General features: G+C 37.8%; 2 protein-coding genes across 2 annotated transcripts; both read right to left on the bottom strand.

Annotated features, from left to right (window-relative positions):
* Positions 1 to 5,027: 5,027 nt before the first annotated feature.
* Positions 5,028 to 7,733, bottom strand: LOC102600119 (protein LYK5-like). The gene has a single exon (XM_006344764.2). It carries the CDS (start codon positions 7,165 to 7,167, stop codon positions 5,314 to 5,316), a length of 1,854 nt encoding a protein of 617 aa, XP_006344826.1. The 5' UTR covers positions 7,168 to 7,733; the 3' UTR covers positions 5,028 to 5,313.
* A 623-nt stretch (positions 7,734 to 8,356) lies between these two features.
* LOC102599789 (pentatricopeptide repeat-containing protein At5g66631) lies at positions 8,357 to 11,349 on the bottom strand. The gene has a single exon (XM_006344763.2). The coding sequence runs from the start codon at positions 10,964 to 10,966 to the stop codon at positions 9,005 to 9,007; it is 1,962 nt and encodes a 653-aa protein (XP_006344825.1). The 5' UTR covers positions 10,967 to 11,349; the 3' UTR covers positions 8,357 to 9,004.
* Between the last annotated feature and the right edge of the window lie 567 nt (positions 11,350 to 11,916).

Genomic DNA, 11,916 nt, shown 5'->3' with positions numbered 1-11,916 from the left:
GAACTACTCCTGGATCATCCTGAGCTAGGAGTTATGACTGCTCAAAGTTGGCCAAAAACTCACTGATTTCCCACACTTGACCAAATTTCCAGATTCTGAATTTTTCCAAAAGTGACTACTTCCAATTTCAAGCTTCTTCTTATTCATTTTAAATTGTCGGAGTTACACAATTAAAACGAAATTACATATAAACCCCTCATAGAACCTCATTATAAAGTCAACACAAAGTCATAGGCTCTTGCTTAACCTATCATTTTTTTCCGAGTCGTTACAGCAGCAGCCCAACACGCCACAATTCTTGCCCGTCGATGCCGATTTGAAGAGTCCGGGTGCCTATCACATGGCGAAAGCTTGGGAGGAACAAGTTGATTTTGCACGATCTTATCTTGACAAGGCAGCCCGGAAGATGAAGAAGTTTGCTGATCGAAAGCGACGTCCAGTCGACTATCGAATTGGGGATCGAGTTATGGTGAAACTCAACCCTAGCCAATTCAAGTCGCTAGTTGATATGCCCCATCACTTGAAGATACATCCAGTCTTTCATGTGAGTCAATTGAAGCCATATTTCGAAGATGTGGAAGACGAGGGTTGGGGGCAGACCGGTAGAGCTCAAATATTCATTACTCCACCAGCCGTGGACAAACAGATCGAGGCAATTATTGATCACCAACTAGTTCGCGGCAAGGGCTGGAACAATTCGAGCTCGCAGTTCCTCGTCCATTGGAAAGGAACTGCACCGGAGGAGGCAACGTGGGAGAAGTACGAGGACTTGTGGCAGTTTCGCGACAAGGTTCATTCTTATTTGCAGGTGTGTGGCGCCGGGGTAGTCGCCAAGTCAGGTGGGGGAGCGTGTACCGCCCCGCGAGGAGCTACATTAAATTCCAGCAGCTCCGAGGGCGAGGCAGATTCGGGTCGCGTTTCAGCGGGTCTCCAACAGCATATCGATTATTTTCCAGCTTTCGGAAAGGACTTGGAGACCTTTGAGAAGCATGTACAAGCCATGAATTTCAGTCAAAAAGTGGCCCAGCTGAAGGGACAAGAGTGCCCCAATTCAAGGAACACTCCACCTTGACCCACAAAATCTTTGACTTTGTAAAGACATGTTGTAGTCCATTATTTTTGGGGAACTTGTCCCCCAACGTTTTAGCTTTGTTTTTCAGCTTTTAGACATATATTGTAGTGGTTCATTTTTATGTAGAACACTTGGAAAAATATCAAGAAAATTGGCACTTGCCTCCCAAAGTTTGCTTCTTTTTTATTGCTTTCTCGTTGGCTGTTTTGTGGACTGTTTCGAGACAGATTGCTGCTGCACGTTTGAGTGCTTGTTTGTGTTAGGACTGAGCATCCGAAGAGCTGTGCAAGCCTTCCTTTGCTGTCCCACGAGACCTCGAAAAATAGGCCCGTGACATCTGTCTTTGGTAAAGATTTGTTACATGTGTGTTTTCTTGGGTGCTACTTAGAATAGAAATAATTTTCTAAAATAAATAAAGAGTTATTTACAGATTATTGAAAGTCTCGTTTGATCTGACTTGACATGAATTTAGATCTCTAACTTGAGAATGCGAATAAGGACATTCTAATCAATCTGACCGGCTATCATTTTAGTTTGATTGAAATGCGAAAAGCATTAATTCTTTTTTCTCAGTTGGTGTACTATGGTGAGGAGAATCCCAACCCCTTCATTAGCTACTGCTTTCCCTTTTTTCAATCTATACCATATCCTTTATTAGTTTTTCGCCAATGCCTTTTAGCTTTCATTTAACTACTACTTTTTTCTTCCTCTACACCTTATAAGAGTAGTTAGTATGCCTACTCTATCCTTTCACAAAATAAATGTTGTAGGGAAAGTTATTGGAAAGGAGGGACTTCACTAAAGATGGTTTATCTGTGCGTGAAAAAGGGTCTTTTTCATTTTTCCTTGTATTGTTTGACTAGCTACACTTTGTAAGTAAGGAAAGGCATAGACAAAAGTGGAGGTTGATGTATCCCTTAATATTGGACAAGAAAAATAGAGTTTGCCTAAAGAACAAAGAGGAGAATTGTTCTTGAACAGCTCACACTCAAAGAGTTCTAAAGAACTACATTTAATTACTTTATGCAGTACTTCAAATTGAGCTAAAAGAAATTCATTCTAATAGGGTCGTAACAATACTCCCCATCAAACCATCCTTGTCCTCAAGGATGAAATTGAGGAAATTGTTGGCAAAAAGTATGATGATCTTCCCTGATATTATCTTTCTCTAGAGCATTGAACCACTTGATAAGCCATTAAGAAACAATGTCATTCTTCTAAACCATTCTTTTATTGAAGATGGCATTAGGAACCAAAAGAACATGGCCTGACGAAGAGTGCCCAACAGGTAGAATGACTGAAGTAGGATGAAAGTCAATTTTCTTCGAAAAATATGAAATGTGGGGTGAACCTCGGAATTTGTTGCCAATGCCAAGGTGTAAGCCACTTTGCCCACATATCCACAATTTGTAAAGGGCTAAAAAATTTAGCGAAGAGCTCCTGAAAAGTGGGAGATTTAATGAAAAGTTGTCTGTAAGACTAGAGTTTCACATAAATTCAATCACCAACATTGTAAGTTTTGTTCGTCCTTCCCTTATCAGCTTAGAACTTCATTCGATTATGAGTCTTGTGTCATGGCCCACCACTTAATTGTCCAAATCAGGCATAATATAAGGGGGAAGAATCTAGAGTCTTAGAGAAGTACTTTAGAATTCTCTAGGCCTGTAATGAATTCTAGACCAAATTGTAAATATATAAGTACTTGTGTAGTAATTTTTATTTTCACTTTAACCCCTAGATGTGTAGTATAAATAGAGGGCTCTCATTTGCAAATCAACCAAACAAGTGTAAAGTATTCTCCAAGCAATACAAAAGTCTTTTTATAAGCTCTTTTTTGTCTTTCATTCGTTTAGAGGTCTAAGTTTGAAAATGCTTACTTGAGCTTACAAGATCGTAAAAGAGTCGTGAGTAAGTTGTCAAGTGTCGCACGGAGCATTAGTTGAAGTCTAAGTCTATGACACTTAGCAAAACAAGCCTTGAAGGCCCTCAAAGTGGTTTCTCGAGACAACCTGAATCTGATACCATTGATGCAATTCCTTAATATCTAACAAGAAATTGGAAGAAAAACAGAGTTAAACTAAAGAATAAATAGGAGAATTGTTCTTGAACAACTCACTCAAAAAACTCAACAAATTCTGAAGAAATTCAGAAAGAAAAGAAAGAGAAGAGCTTATTGATCTGCTAGAATTCAAAATTTGTTTACACTTCCAAGATTAACTCCTACTTATACAAATAGATGGTCCCCAAAGTTAGTTGTAATTAACTCAACTAACTTTCCTTCTTCACAGACTAACAAACTAGTTTTAGAATTTGCTAATCACATGACTCATTCACTACATATAACTACTTTATACCGTACTTTGAATTGAGCTAAAACAAATTTATTCTAATAGGGTCGTAACAATATTCCCCTATCAAATCATCTTTGTACTCAAGGATGAAATTGAGGAAACTTAGAATAAAATATGATAATCGTCCCAAGTACAATCTTCTTCCTCCAGACCATTGAACTACTTGATAAGACATTGAGAGACAATCCTACCATTCTTCTATCTAACATGGCCTCAGGAACTAAAGAACAAATAAGAGAATTATTCTTGAACAGCTTACTCGAGAACTCAAAGAGTTCTAAAGAAATTCAGAAAGAAAAGGAAGAAGAGAGTTCATTGATCCACTAGAATTAAAAAAAAATTACACTTTGATGATTAAATTCTACTATCCCAAAGTTAGGTGTAACTAACTTTTCTTCCTAACAAACTAGTTCTATAGAATGTGCTAATGATGTAACTCTTTCACTACATTTAACTATTTTATACACTAAAAGAAATTCATTCTAATATAGCCGTAAAAATACTCCCCCATCTAACCATACTTGTCCTCAAGGATGAAATTAAGGAAACTACTGCAAGAAGTATGATATTTTCCTAAGTACTATCTTCCTCTAGAGCATTGGTCCACTTGTTAAGCCATTGAGAAACAGTCATGCCATTCTTTTGAACAATTCTTCTATCTAAGATGACCTCATGAACTAAAAGAATATGGTCTGAAGAGGAGTGCACAATAGATAGAATGACTGAAGTAGGATGAGAGTCAATCTTCTTCTTTAGCTGGGAAATATGAAACGTGAGGTGGATCTTGGAATCTGCTAGCAATGCCAAGGTGCAATCCACTTTGCAGTAGCCACAATCTGGAAAGGGCCAAAGAATTTAGCGGAGAGCTCCTGAAAAGTCTATTTGTCAAAGATTTAAGGGAAAGTTGTCTGTAAGGCTGGAGTTTCACATAAATCTAATCACCGACATTATAAGTTTTGTATGTCCTTCCCTTGTCAGCTTGGGACTTCATTTGACTCTGAGCCTTAGTCAAACAAGCTTTGTTGGGACTTCATTCGACTCCGAGCCTTAGTCAAACAAGCTTTGAAGGCCCTCAAGGTGGCTTTTCGAGATAACCTGACTCTGATACCACTAATTTGATCCCTTAATATCGGATAAGAAATTGAAAGAGAAACAGAGTTTGCCTAAAGAACAAATAGGAGAATTGTTCTTGAACAGCTCATTCGAGAACTCAAAGACTTCTGAAGAAATTTATAAAGAAAAGAGTTTATTGATCTGCTAGAATCCAAAATTTGTTTACACTTTCAGAATTAACTCCTACTTAATCAAAGAGATTGTTCCCAAAGTTAGTTGTTATTAACTTTCCTTCCTAACAGACTAGTTCTAGAATGTGCTAATCACGTGACTCCTTCACTACATTTAACTACTTTATACCGTACTTCGAATTGAGCTAAAAGAAATTCATTCTAATACGACCGTAACAGAGGTCAAGCTATGTGCACAAAGAGGTAAGAACAAACGGATGCATAAAATTAAAGAACTTGTTTACAAAATAAACATGTACTCGTCTGGATCTTAAATATATAAATATAAATAAGAACGAGTTTGCAGTGTCTTTTCAGAAACTTAATTTTTTCTGTTTTTCTTTTGAGAGGACGAAAGAAATACAGGTCAAATTGCACTCCACTTATTTCAAAGTTGAGAAAAACATCCAATACAAGAATATACTCTAGCAACTAACTTAGCAGCAAGAGAAATACAGGGAAAAGCTGGACAAGATAACTCGAATTTGCAATATATTCTGGAGATCAGCTTGATTATTGTTCCTGTGGCTTTATAATCCAGAATATGTTACAAATTTGAGACGAACTGACAAAAGTTCTTGAACTATATTTACGCTCCATCTTTAACTCAACGTGCTATTACTGGACTAACAATCTGGACAATCTCCTCAGCTTCACCTGAAGTCCAAGATGGTCCATACATTTCAAAAGATGATTGAGCAAGAAAACAGAGGTTGAAGACAATATCTGTCATCTTAGGCCTCTCTGCTGATTGCTTCGATGTGCATGCTGTCGCCAAGGCAGCCAAGTTTAGAGCATCATCAATAGGGTAAAAGCTCAACTTTGGATCCATCCATTTTCTAAACTTCTCCTTTCTGTTCTCTTCAACTTCCAAGATTCCACTAATTTCTTTGCAGATGATCAGAGTCTCATCATTATAATCTTTTGATTCCATTGCTTTCTTCCCTGAAAGCAACTCCAACAGCACAATCCCAAAAGCAAACACATCAACTTTCAGGATCATTGAGTTGGTGGCATGTCTGGCTGTAGAGAAACCTGCAATTTTGGCTTTAAACCTTGAATCAAGAAGTATGCTACACGTTCGGATGTCCCCGTGAACTATACTAGGTTGAGTATGTTCATGCAGGTATTGCAGAGCATTTGCAACATCCAAGGCTATGTGTAATCTTCGACTCCAACCAAGTGATGCCACTAAGACAGAGGCAGAAGAAGATGATGATAATCCGGGAAACAACCATTGATCCAGTGAGCCATTTTCAGCATATTCATAAACTACAAAGGAATTCCCACGATCGTCTGATGAAACGCCCATTAGTTTCACTAGATTTGCGTGATGTAGTTTTTGAAGTATTGTCATTTCCTCCGAGGCTTGTTTTGTTTTCTTGACTGCTACAACTTGGTCGTTCATTGTAACCTTGTACACTGATCCTCCTATCCTGTATCTCTCACTGAGGTCGACAGTTGCCTCCATGATGATCTTCAGGTCATATATTATTGGCTTTCCAATGTAGCTAGAAACTCCAGGAAGAAGCTTATCTTGAATGTTCTTATGGTCCGTAATTTCACCTTCTGAGGCTTTCTTGGTATGAAAGAGCTCAGAAGTTTCAAGAGTAGAAGAGTTATGGGCTAAGTTAGCCCTCCTCTTCTCGTCTAGATGACGCATGTATACCATCAAGCAAAATGAAAAAACTGCAAGCAACCCCATAATACTTAAAACAGTAATTACTATCCATCCATGTTTGGATTTTCTACTGCTTGCAGAAGAGGGGTAAGATTGCAGAATAATAGGAAGTTTTATTGGTATCAAGACAGGAGAATATATTGCAGCAGTGAAATTTCTGTAATTGTTGGCAGCCAGAATGTCAGCTGCAGATGCTCCAAACATATTGCTTACAGGCAACACATCATCCCAAGGCTGCCAAACATAAGTGACCAGGTACTGAAGTCCCTTTTCGAGATCAGAATGTGTGGGGCATTTACAAAACAAAGAAAAAACAGCTTCTGCGCCAATTGTCAAGTTGGTTGGATCTAGTGTTGGATTCATATCTTGCACCACGTGATAATTAGTAAGGTTCTCAAAAGCTCCTATTGAAACTGAATAAAAGTTGTCGCCTTTCTTGATCTGATAGGTGACATTGGAGAAATAATGAGAACTATTGCAGTAGCATTTAACGGGTGCAAGTAAAAGCTGGTCAGGGAATAGCTCGGTATCCTCTGAGGCTAGACCTGTGGCCGTAGCTATACTTAAACGACTCACTTCAAGAAGATCAGATATACTTCCGACATCTAAATAGTTTGGTGGACGGGCACGATATGAAATAAAAGTATCACAAGAAAAGGAAGAGTTAAACGAGCATGAAAAGTCTGTGTCTGTGCTAGATGGTTGAGCAGTTACGTTGGAGGACGAAAGTATGAGAAAGAGGAAAAAGTTGTAAAACAAGGAGACAAGAGGAACTACCATTGATGAAAAGCTTAGATAGCAAGACAACAGCTAGTAAGTTATATTTGTTAGCATGAGCAAGAGTGAATTTAGGAATTTATTTAACTTTAATGTGAAAGCTACAAAAATTCTAAAAGTTTGGAAGGATAGGAAAAAAAGAATATCTAGGAGGCCTTGTCTGTAGCTTTGTCTGTGAGATACCCTCTTGTCTTCTCTGCCTACTCTAAATAATTTAAGCAGCTGTCTCTGTCTTTATGCAACAATGCTTTATAAAATATTCTCAATAAGCAAAAGGAAATCATTTGAATATATAATCCTTACTTTCTCCTTGACTATGACATTCCCTTTCAGTTCTTTCCTAGGGAAGCTCCAGCAAATAGATTAATACTAGAACCAAATCTAGACGGCACGGATTCCTTCTTCCTACCAAAGTTCATAAAGTAAACAACAGAGAATAAAAAAGTAGAGATACTGGTGAATTCTCAGAGGTGGTTGTCAATAGTTATATGCTTAACACATGCAAGCGAGCTTGTGTCACTCTCTTATCTTAGGAGAAAGAGACCTAATAAAGTAGGAAAAAATTACAATTGTCAGTTTCATAGAGACAATCCTGGCATACTTTGGCATGAAGAACAATATTTTTCAGGGGATATTTTCCAGAAAATAAGTCATCATCTAGGGTCTGATTGCCAGAAAATATTTTCCAAGGAAAACATTTTTCACTTGAGAAGGAAAATGACTTCCCTCACCTTCGCAATTATCTCAACTATGAAACTTCATATCATTGATTTAACAAACATTTAGATGTTATTATCAATCTTCAATGTTCAAAAATATTATCAAAACAATTTCGTTATGCTAATAATTATGAATATTTTATTTTTAAAAATCAGAAAATATTTTCCACTCTCCACCCAACACCAGAAACCTATCCAGGAAAATGACTTATGTCATACCAAACACACCCTCGGTGTTGCTAGTTTTATTCTCTTTCAAGACCAAGTGAAGTGTTCTCTCCTTACAACTGAAACGAACAGAGCTGCTTAGTTTTTCCATGATAACAATTTTAAGAATTTCTGAAAACCTATATAATGTGGAAATAAAGTCAAAGTCTAAGAAAATCCTTAATGACATTGCAAAAACTATAGTTGAAGTCTTAAGAGGCAGAAAATTGAACATCCAATCATGTGTGGACATTGGTCCTGGGATGAACAAGCAAAAATCATAGAGCAGGTGAACAAGCACCAGTTCCACCCCCCATAAAACATAAATCATGAGTATATCTTGTTTACAAAGTGCACAGATACCACATAGAAGCTAAACCCTAGCAAATGAGTGAACTTGCAATATCACCACCTTATATCAGTAAAACAGCTGCATTGCTGACAACTACGACATTTACTCCGATGCCAAGTAAAAGTCAGTTACTCATTTGCAATTTTAAGCAACAATATTACAAAGATCAACATAATCAAAATGCTATGGACATGTAACCAGACCTCCTTGATGAGAGTTAAGTTAATGATGTTGACCTGAAATATGGAGGCGGACATTTGCTAATTTGCAGTTAGTCTCTTTCTCGGATCTATTCTTCATCACACTGTTGGAACTGGAAAAGCATCACAGCTTAATATCCCGATCAGTGACATAGTCCTTCAACTACAAGTTGACTGGAAATTATTGGAATAAATGTTACAGACTCTTGAAGTTGATGATGTTGACCTGATGTATGGAGATGTTGACCTGAAATATGGAGGAGGCCATTTGCAGTAAGTCTCTTTCTCGGATCTATTCTTCATCACACTGTTGGAACTGGAAAAGCATTACAGCTCTATATCCCGATCAATGACATAGTCTTTCAACTACAAGTTGACTGGAAACTATTGGAATAAATGTTACAGACCCTTGAAAGATCAGTAGAGCTCACTGTAAACATATGTCCAGGTGAAGCAAGGGGAAGAGCATCACTTATTTCCTCAGTTCTCTCTTCTACAGAAGCAGCTTCTAGGAGCTTGCCTTCCTTCCAGAGACTCTTGACAAGCAATTGTTTGGTATGAGCATCAGGCAACAACCCAGAGTTCCTCATGTCTTCAAAAACCCTGAGTGCAAGAGCAGCTCTTTCACATTTGCAATAAGCATGTATGAGAACTTTATACATATAAGCGTCAGGCTCTATACCGCTCTGCCTGACCATCCCAAAAAGCCTCTGTACAGTTTTTATATCTCCGTGAAGAGCAAAATGGTTCATTAGTCCAGAATATGTTTGTGAATCTGGAACAATTCCTAGTAAACTCATTTCTTCGAGAATATCCAAGGCGTCTGAATTCATTTTACATTTTATCAATGTCCTTAGCAGAGATGAGTACAGAAGCAACTGACTGCTTTTAGATATTGGACCACAGATCGTTTTAATGCTTTTGAAAACCCTAAGGGCGGGATCACCATAACGAGAAATCCCATAGAAATCAATAATTAACCGTATCGTGCTGAATGACAATTGAATGCCCTCTCTTTCAACCTTAGACAAAAGTTGATCAACCAAGTCGACACATCCTTGGCGAGCTAATTTGGTTATCATTCTTGAAATTGTGTATATATCATGAATGAATCCTGGCTGACAAGAAACCCAGCAGAAGAACTGCCAAGCTGTTTCTGCTGACTTGAAGCTCCTGATCATCTTGCACACCAACCTAGTCGTCCAAACTAAATTTGCATCCTCCAGTGCTGACACCTCCTCAGCGCCCCAGTTCTGCAAAGCATTAGCTAAAGAAGCTGGATCCAACCATGGTTTCAGGTGAGGTTGATCCACAGCATTAGTATTGTTACCGTCAATCTCTTCATCTTCATCATCGCTGTCGTCTTCACTACTGTCCATAGAGTAACCAATCATCTTAATCCTCCCATCCGATAACATGTCCCTTAGCAATTCATTTGTCTCAGCATCATAACCAGCACTCTGCATCTGCTGCAATGACCATAGCATAGCTCGAACAGGCAATATTCCATCACTCCTCATCTGATCAAGCAAGACTTTGACGACATCCAACTGATTGGCAATAGTGAATGCTTCCACTAGAACAGAATACTGCTTTAATGTACGTTTGATCCGAACATGAGGCAACATATGGAAAAGCTCGATGGCTGAATCCAACTTTCTACTTCTAACAAGATGCTCAATTATAATAGTGTATGTCCTACAATTAGGAAGTGCCCCTTCTTCAATCATCCTACGGAATACCCTCACAGCATCACTATCCTTACCCACCTGAACATATAATCCCATTACAATGTTGTAAGACTCAGTACATGGATGCTTTCGAAGGGTTGTCCTCCACTCGTCCCACACACGGACAACATCGTTAAACTCTCTACTAATGGCATACCATCGCATTTGATCCATGTAACTAACACGTGCCGCATTAACGAATTTTCCCGAGTTAATGGCATTGATAAGTGCTTGGAGTTTAGCAATCTCCCGCGCCTTAGCAAGAATCTTGGCTAATGCATAAAGGGTATTATGTGTATGTGAGAAATGTGGAATCTTTTTAAGACATTCAATCAAATGGAGAGCTGATTCAGGAGAGGGAGCTGATTGAAGTGCCTTAGTGACTACAAAAGAATCCAGAGAAGGATTCTCCAGATAGGTAACAAGATTTTCTGAAGAACTAGACCGAAGAGCGAGTCTTACTGAATCGATAAGCCTCGCTCTCTGGAAGTACAAAGCTACCTTGTTCACATTTTGGGTTCCCAAGAAACGGCGAAAATGCAGAGATACATAATTAAATGTGCTGTTTATCTTGTAGAATCGATTTAAGTACATATAAACTTACAGGTAGACAACAACCTACAAGAAGTTTAGGGACTTTAGTAGGAAGGAGATGAGGAGTAGGAGTCAAAACTTCATGTGATAAAAATATCAAACAGTTGGTGTGCAGTCAAAATTTCATGCGACAAAAATATCAAACAGTTGGTGTGCGTGGACAACTCTTCAGGAATTTGCAGAAACAAATAACTTGGCCATTGTTAGATCAACAGAGGAAGATAATGGGACTAAGCTCATCATTTAGGGCCAAATTTCAAAGATTCGCGGTGAATTTTCTTTGCTTTGTGAACTATGACTCCCACTTCGTTGAATTATGGAGCCTATGTTCCAGCCTTTTCGGATTTCACGTAAAGAGCTTTGGACGCGGATAAAGTGAAATTTGCGTACTTCAAATTGTTTGTCCGTCTAATTCAATTTGTTTATCTAGTTTTGAGTTTTGATCCTAATGGTGTGTTTGGTATGAAGAAAAATATTTTCTTTGAAAAACAAGTATATTTTTTATTTATTTTCTTAGGTTTGGTTTGTGAGTAGAAAATATTTTCGAAAAAGATTTTTTAGTGTTTGATTTATGAATAAAAAATATTTTGAGAAAATATCTTTTATTTTTACTTCAAGTAGAAAATAATTTTTGAATTGAAATTGAAAATATTTTTTAATAATAAACTTAATTTTCTTTTGGGTGGAGTGGAGTGGTGGTGATGGTGGTGGGGTGAAAAATAAAAATTTGAAATTGAAAGTATTTTTTAGGAAAAAAGGTTTGAAATATATCCGAACTTTGATCGAAATTGTTGTAACAATACGAACTTTGGAAAGGACCTTTTACCCCATGCACTATTTAATAGTGTATTTTAAAGGTATATATATGTCCACGTGGACATCATAAATATTGGATCATTTTAAATAGTAATGTGTCCACGTGGGCACATATATACCTTTAAAATACACTA

The sequence above is a fragment of the Solanum tuberosum genome, unplaced genomic scaffold (assembly GCF_000226075.1).
Source record: "Solanum tuberosum cultivar DM 1-3 516 R44 unplaced genomic scaffold, SolTub_3.0 scf00060, whole genome shotgun sequence".
NCBI classification, from domain to species: domain Eukaryota; kingdom Viridiplantae; phylum Streptophyta; class Magnoliopsida; order Solanales; family Solanaceae; genus Solanum; species Solanum tuberosum.
Note: the sequence above shows the minus strand (reverse complement) of the source record. Positions and strands in the feature narration are given on the sequence as shown.

Bases quoted from the DNA above. Each gene is read 5' to 3' on its own strand.
- LOC102599789 (XM_006344763.2), bottom strand. From the start codon at position 10,966: ATGTACTTAAATCGATTCTACAAGATAAACAGCACATTTAATTATGTA.
- LOC102600119 (XM_006344764.2), bottom strand. From the start codon at position 7,167: ATGGTAGTTCCTCTTGTCTCCTTGTTTTACAACTTTTTCCTCTTTCTC.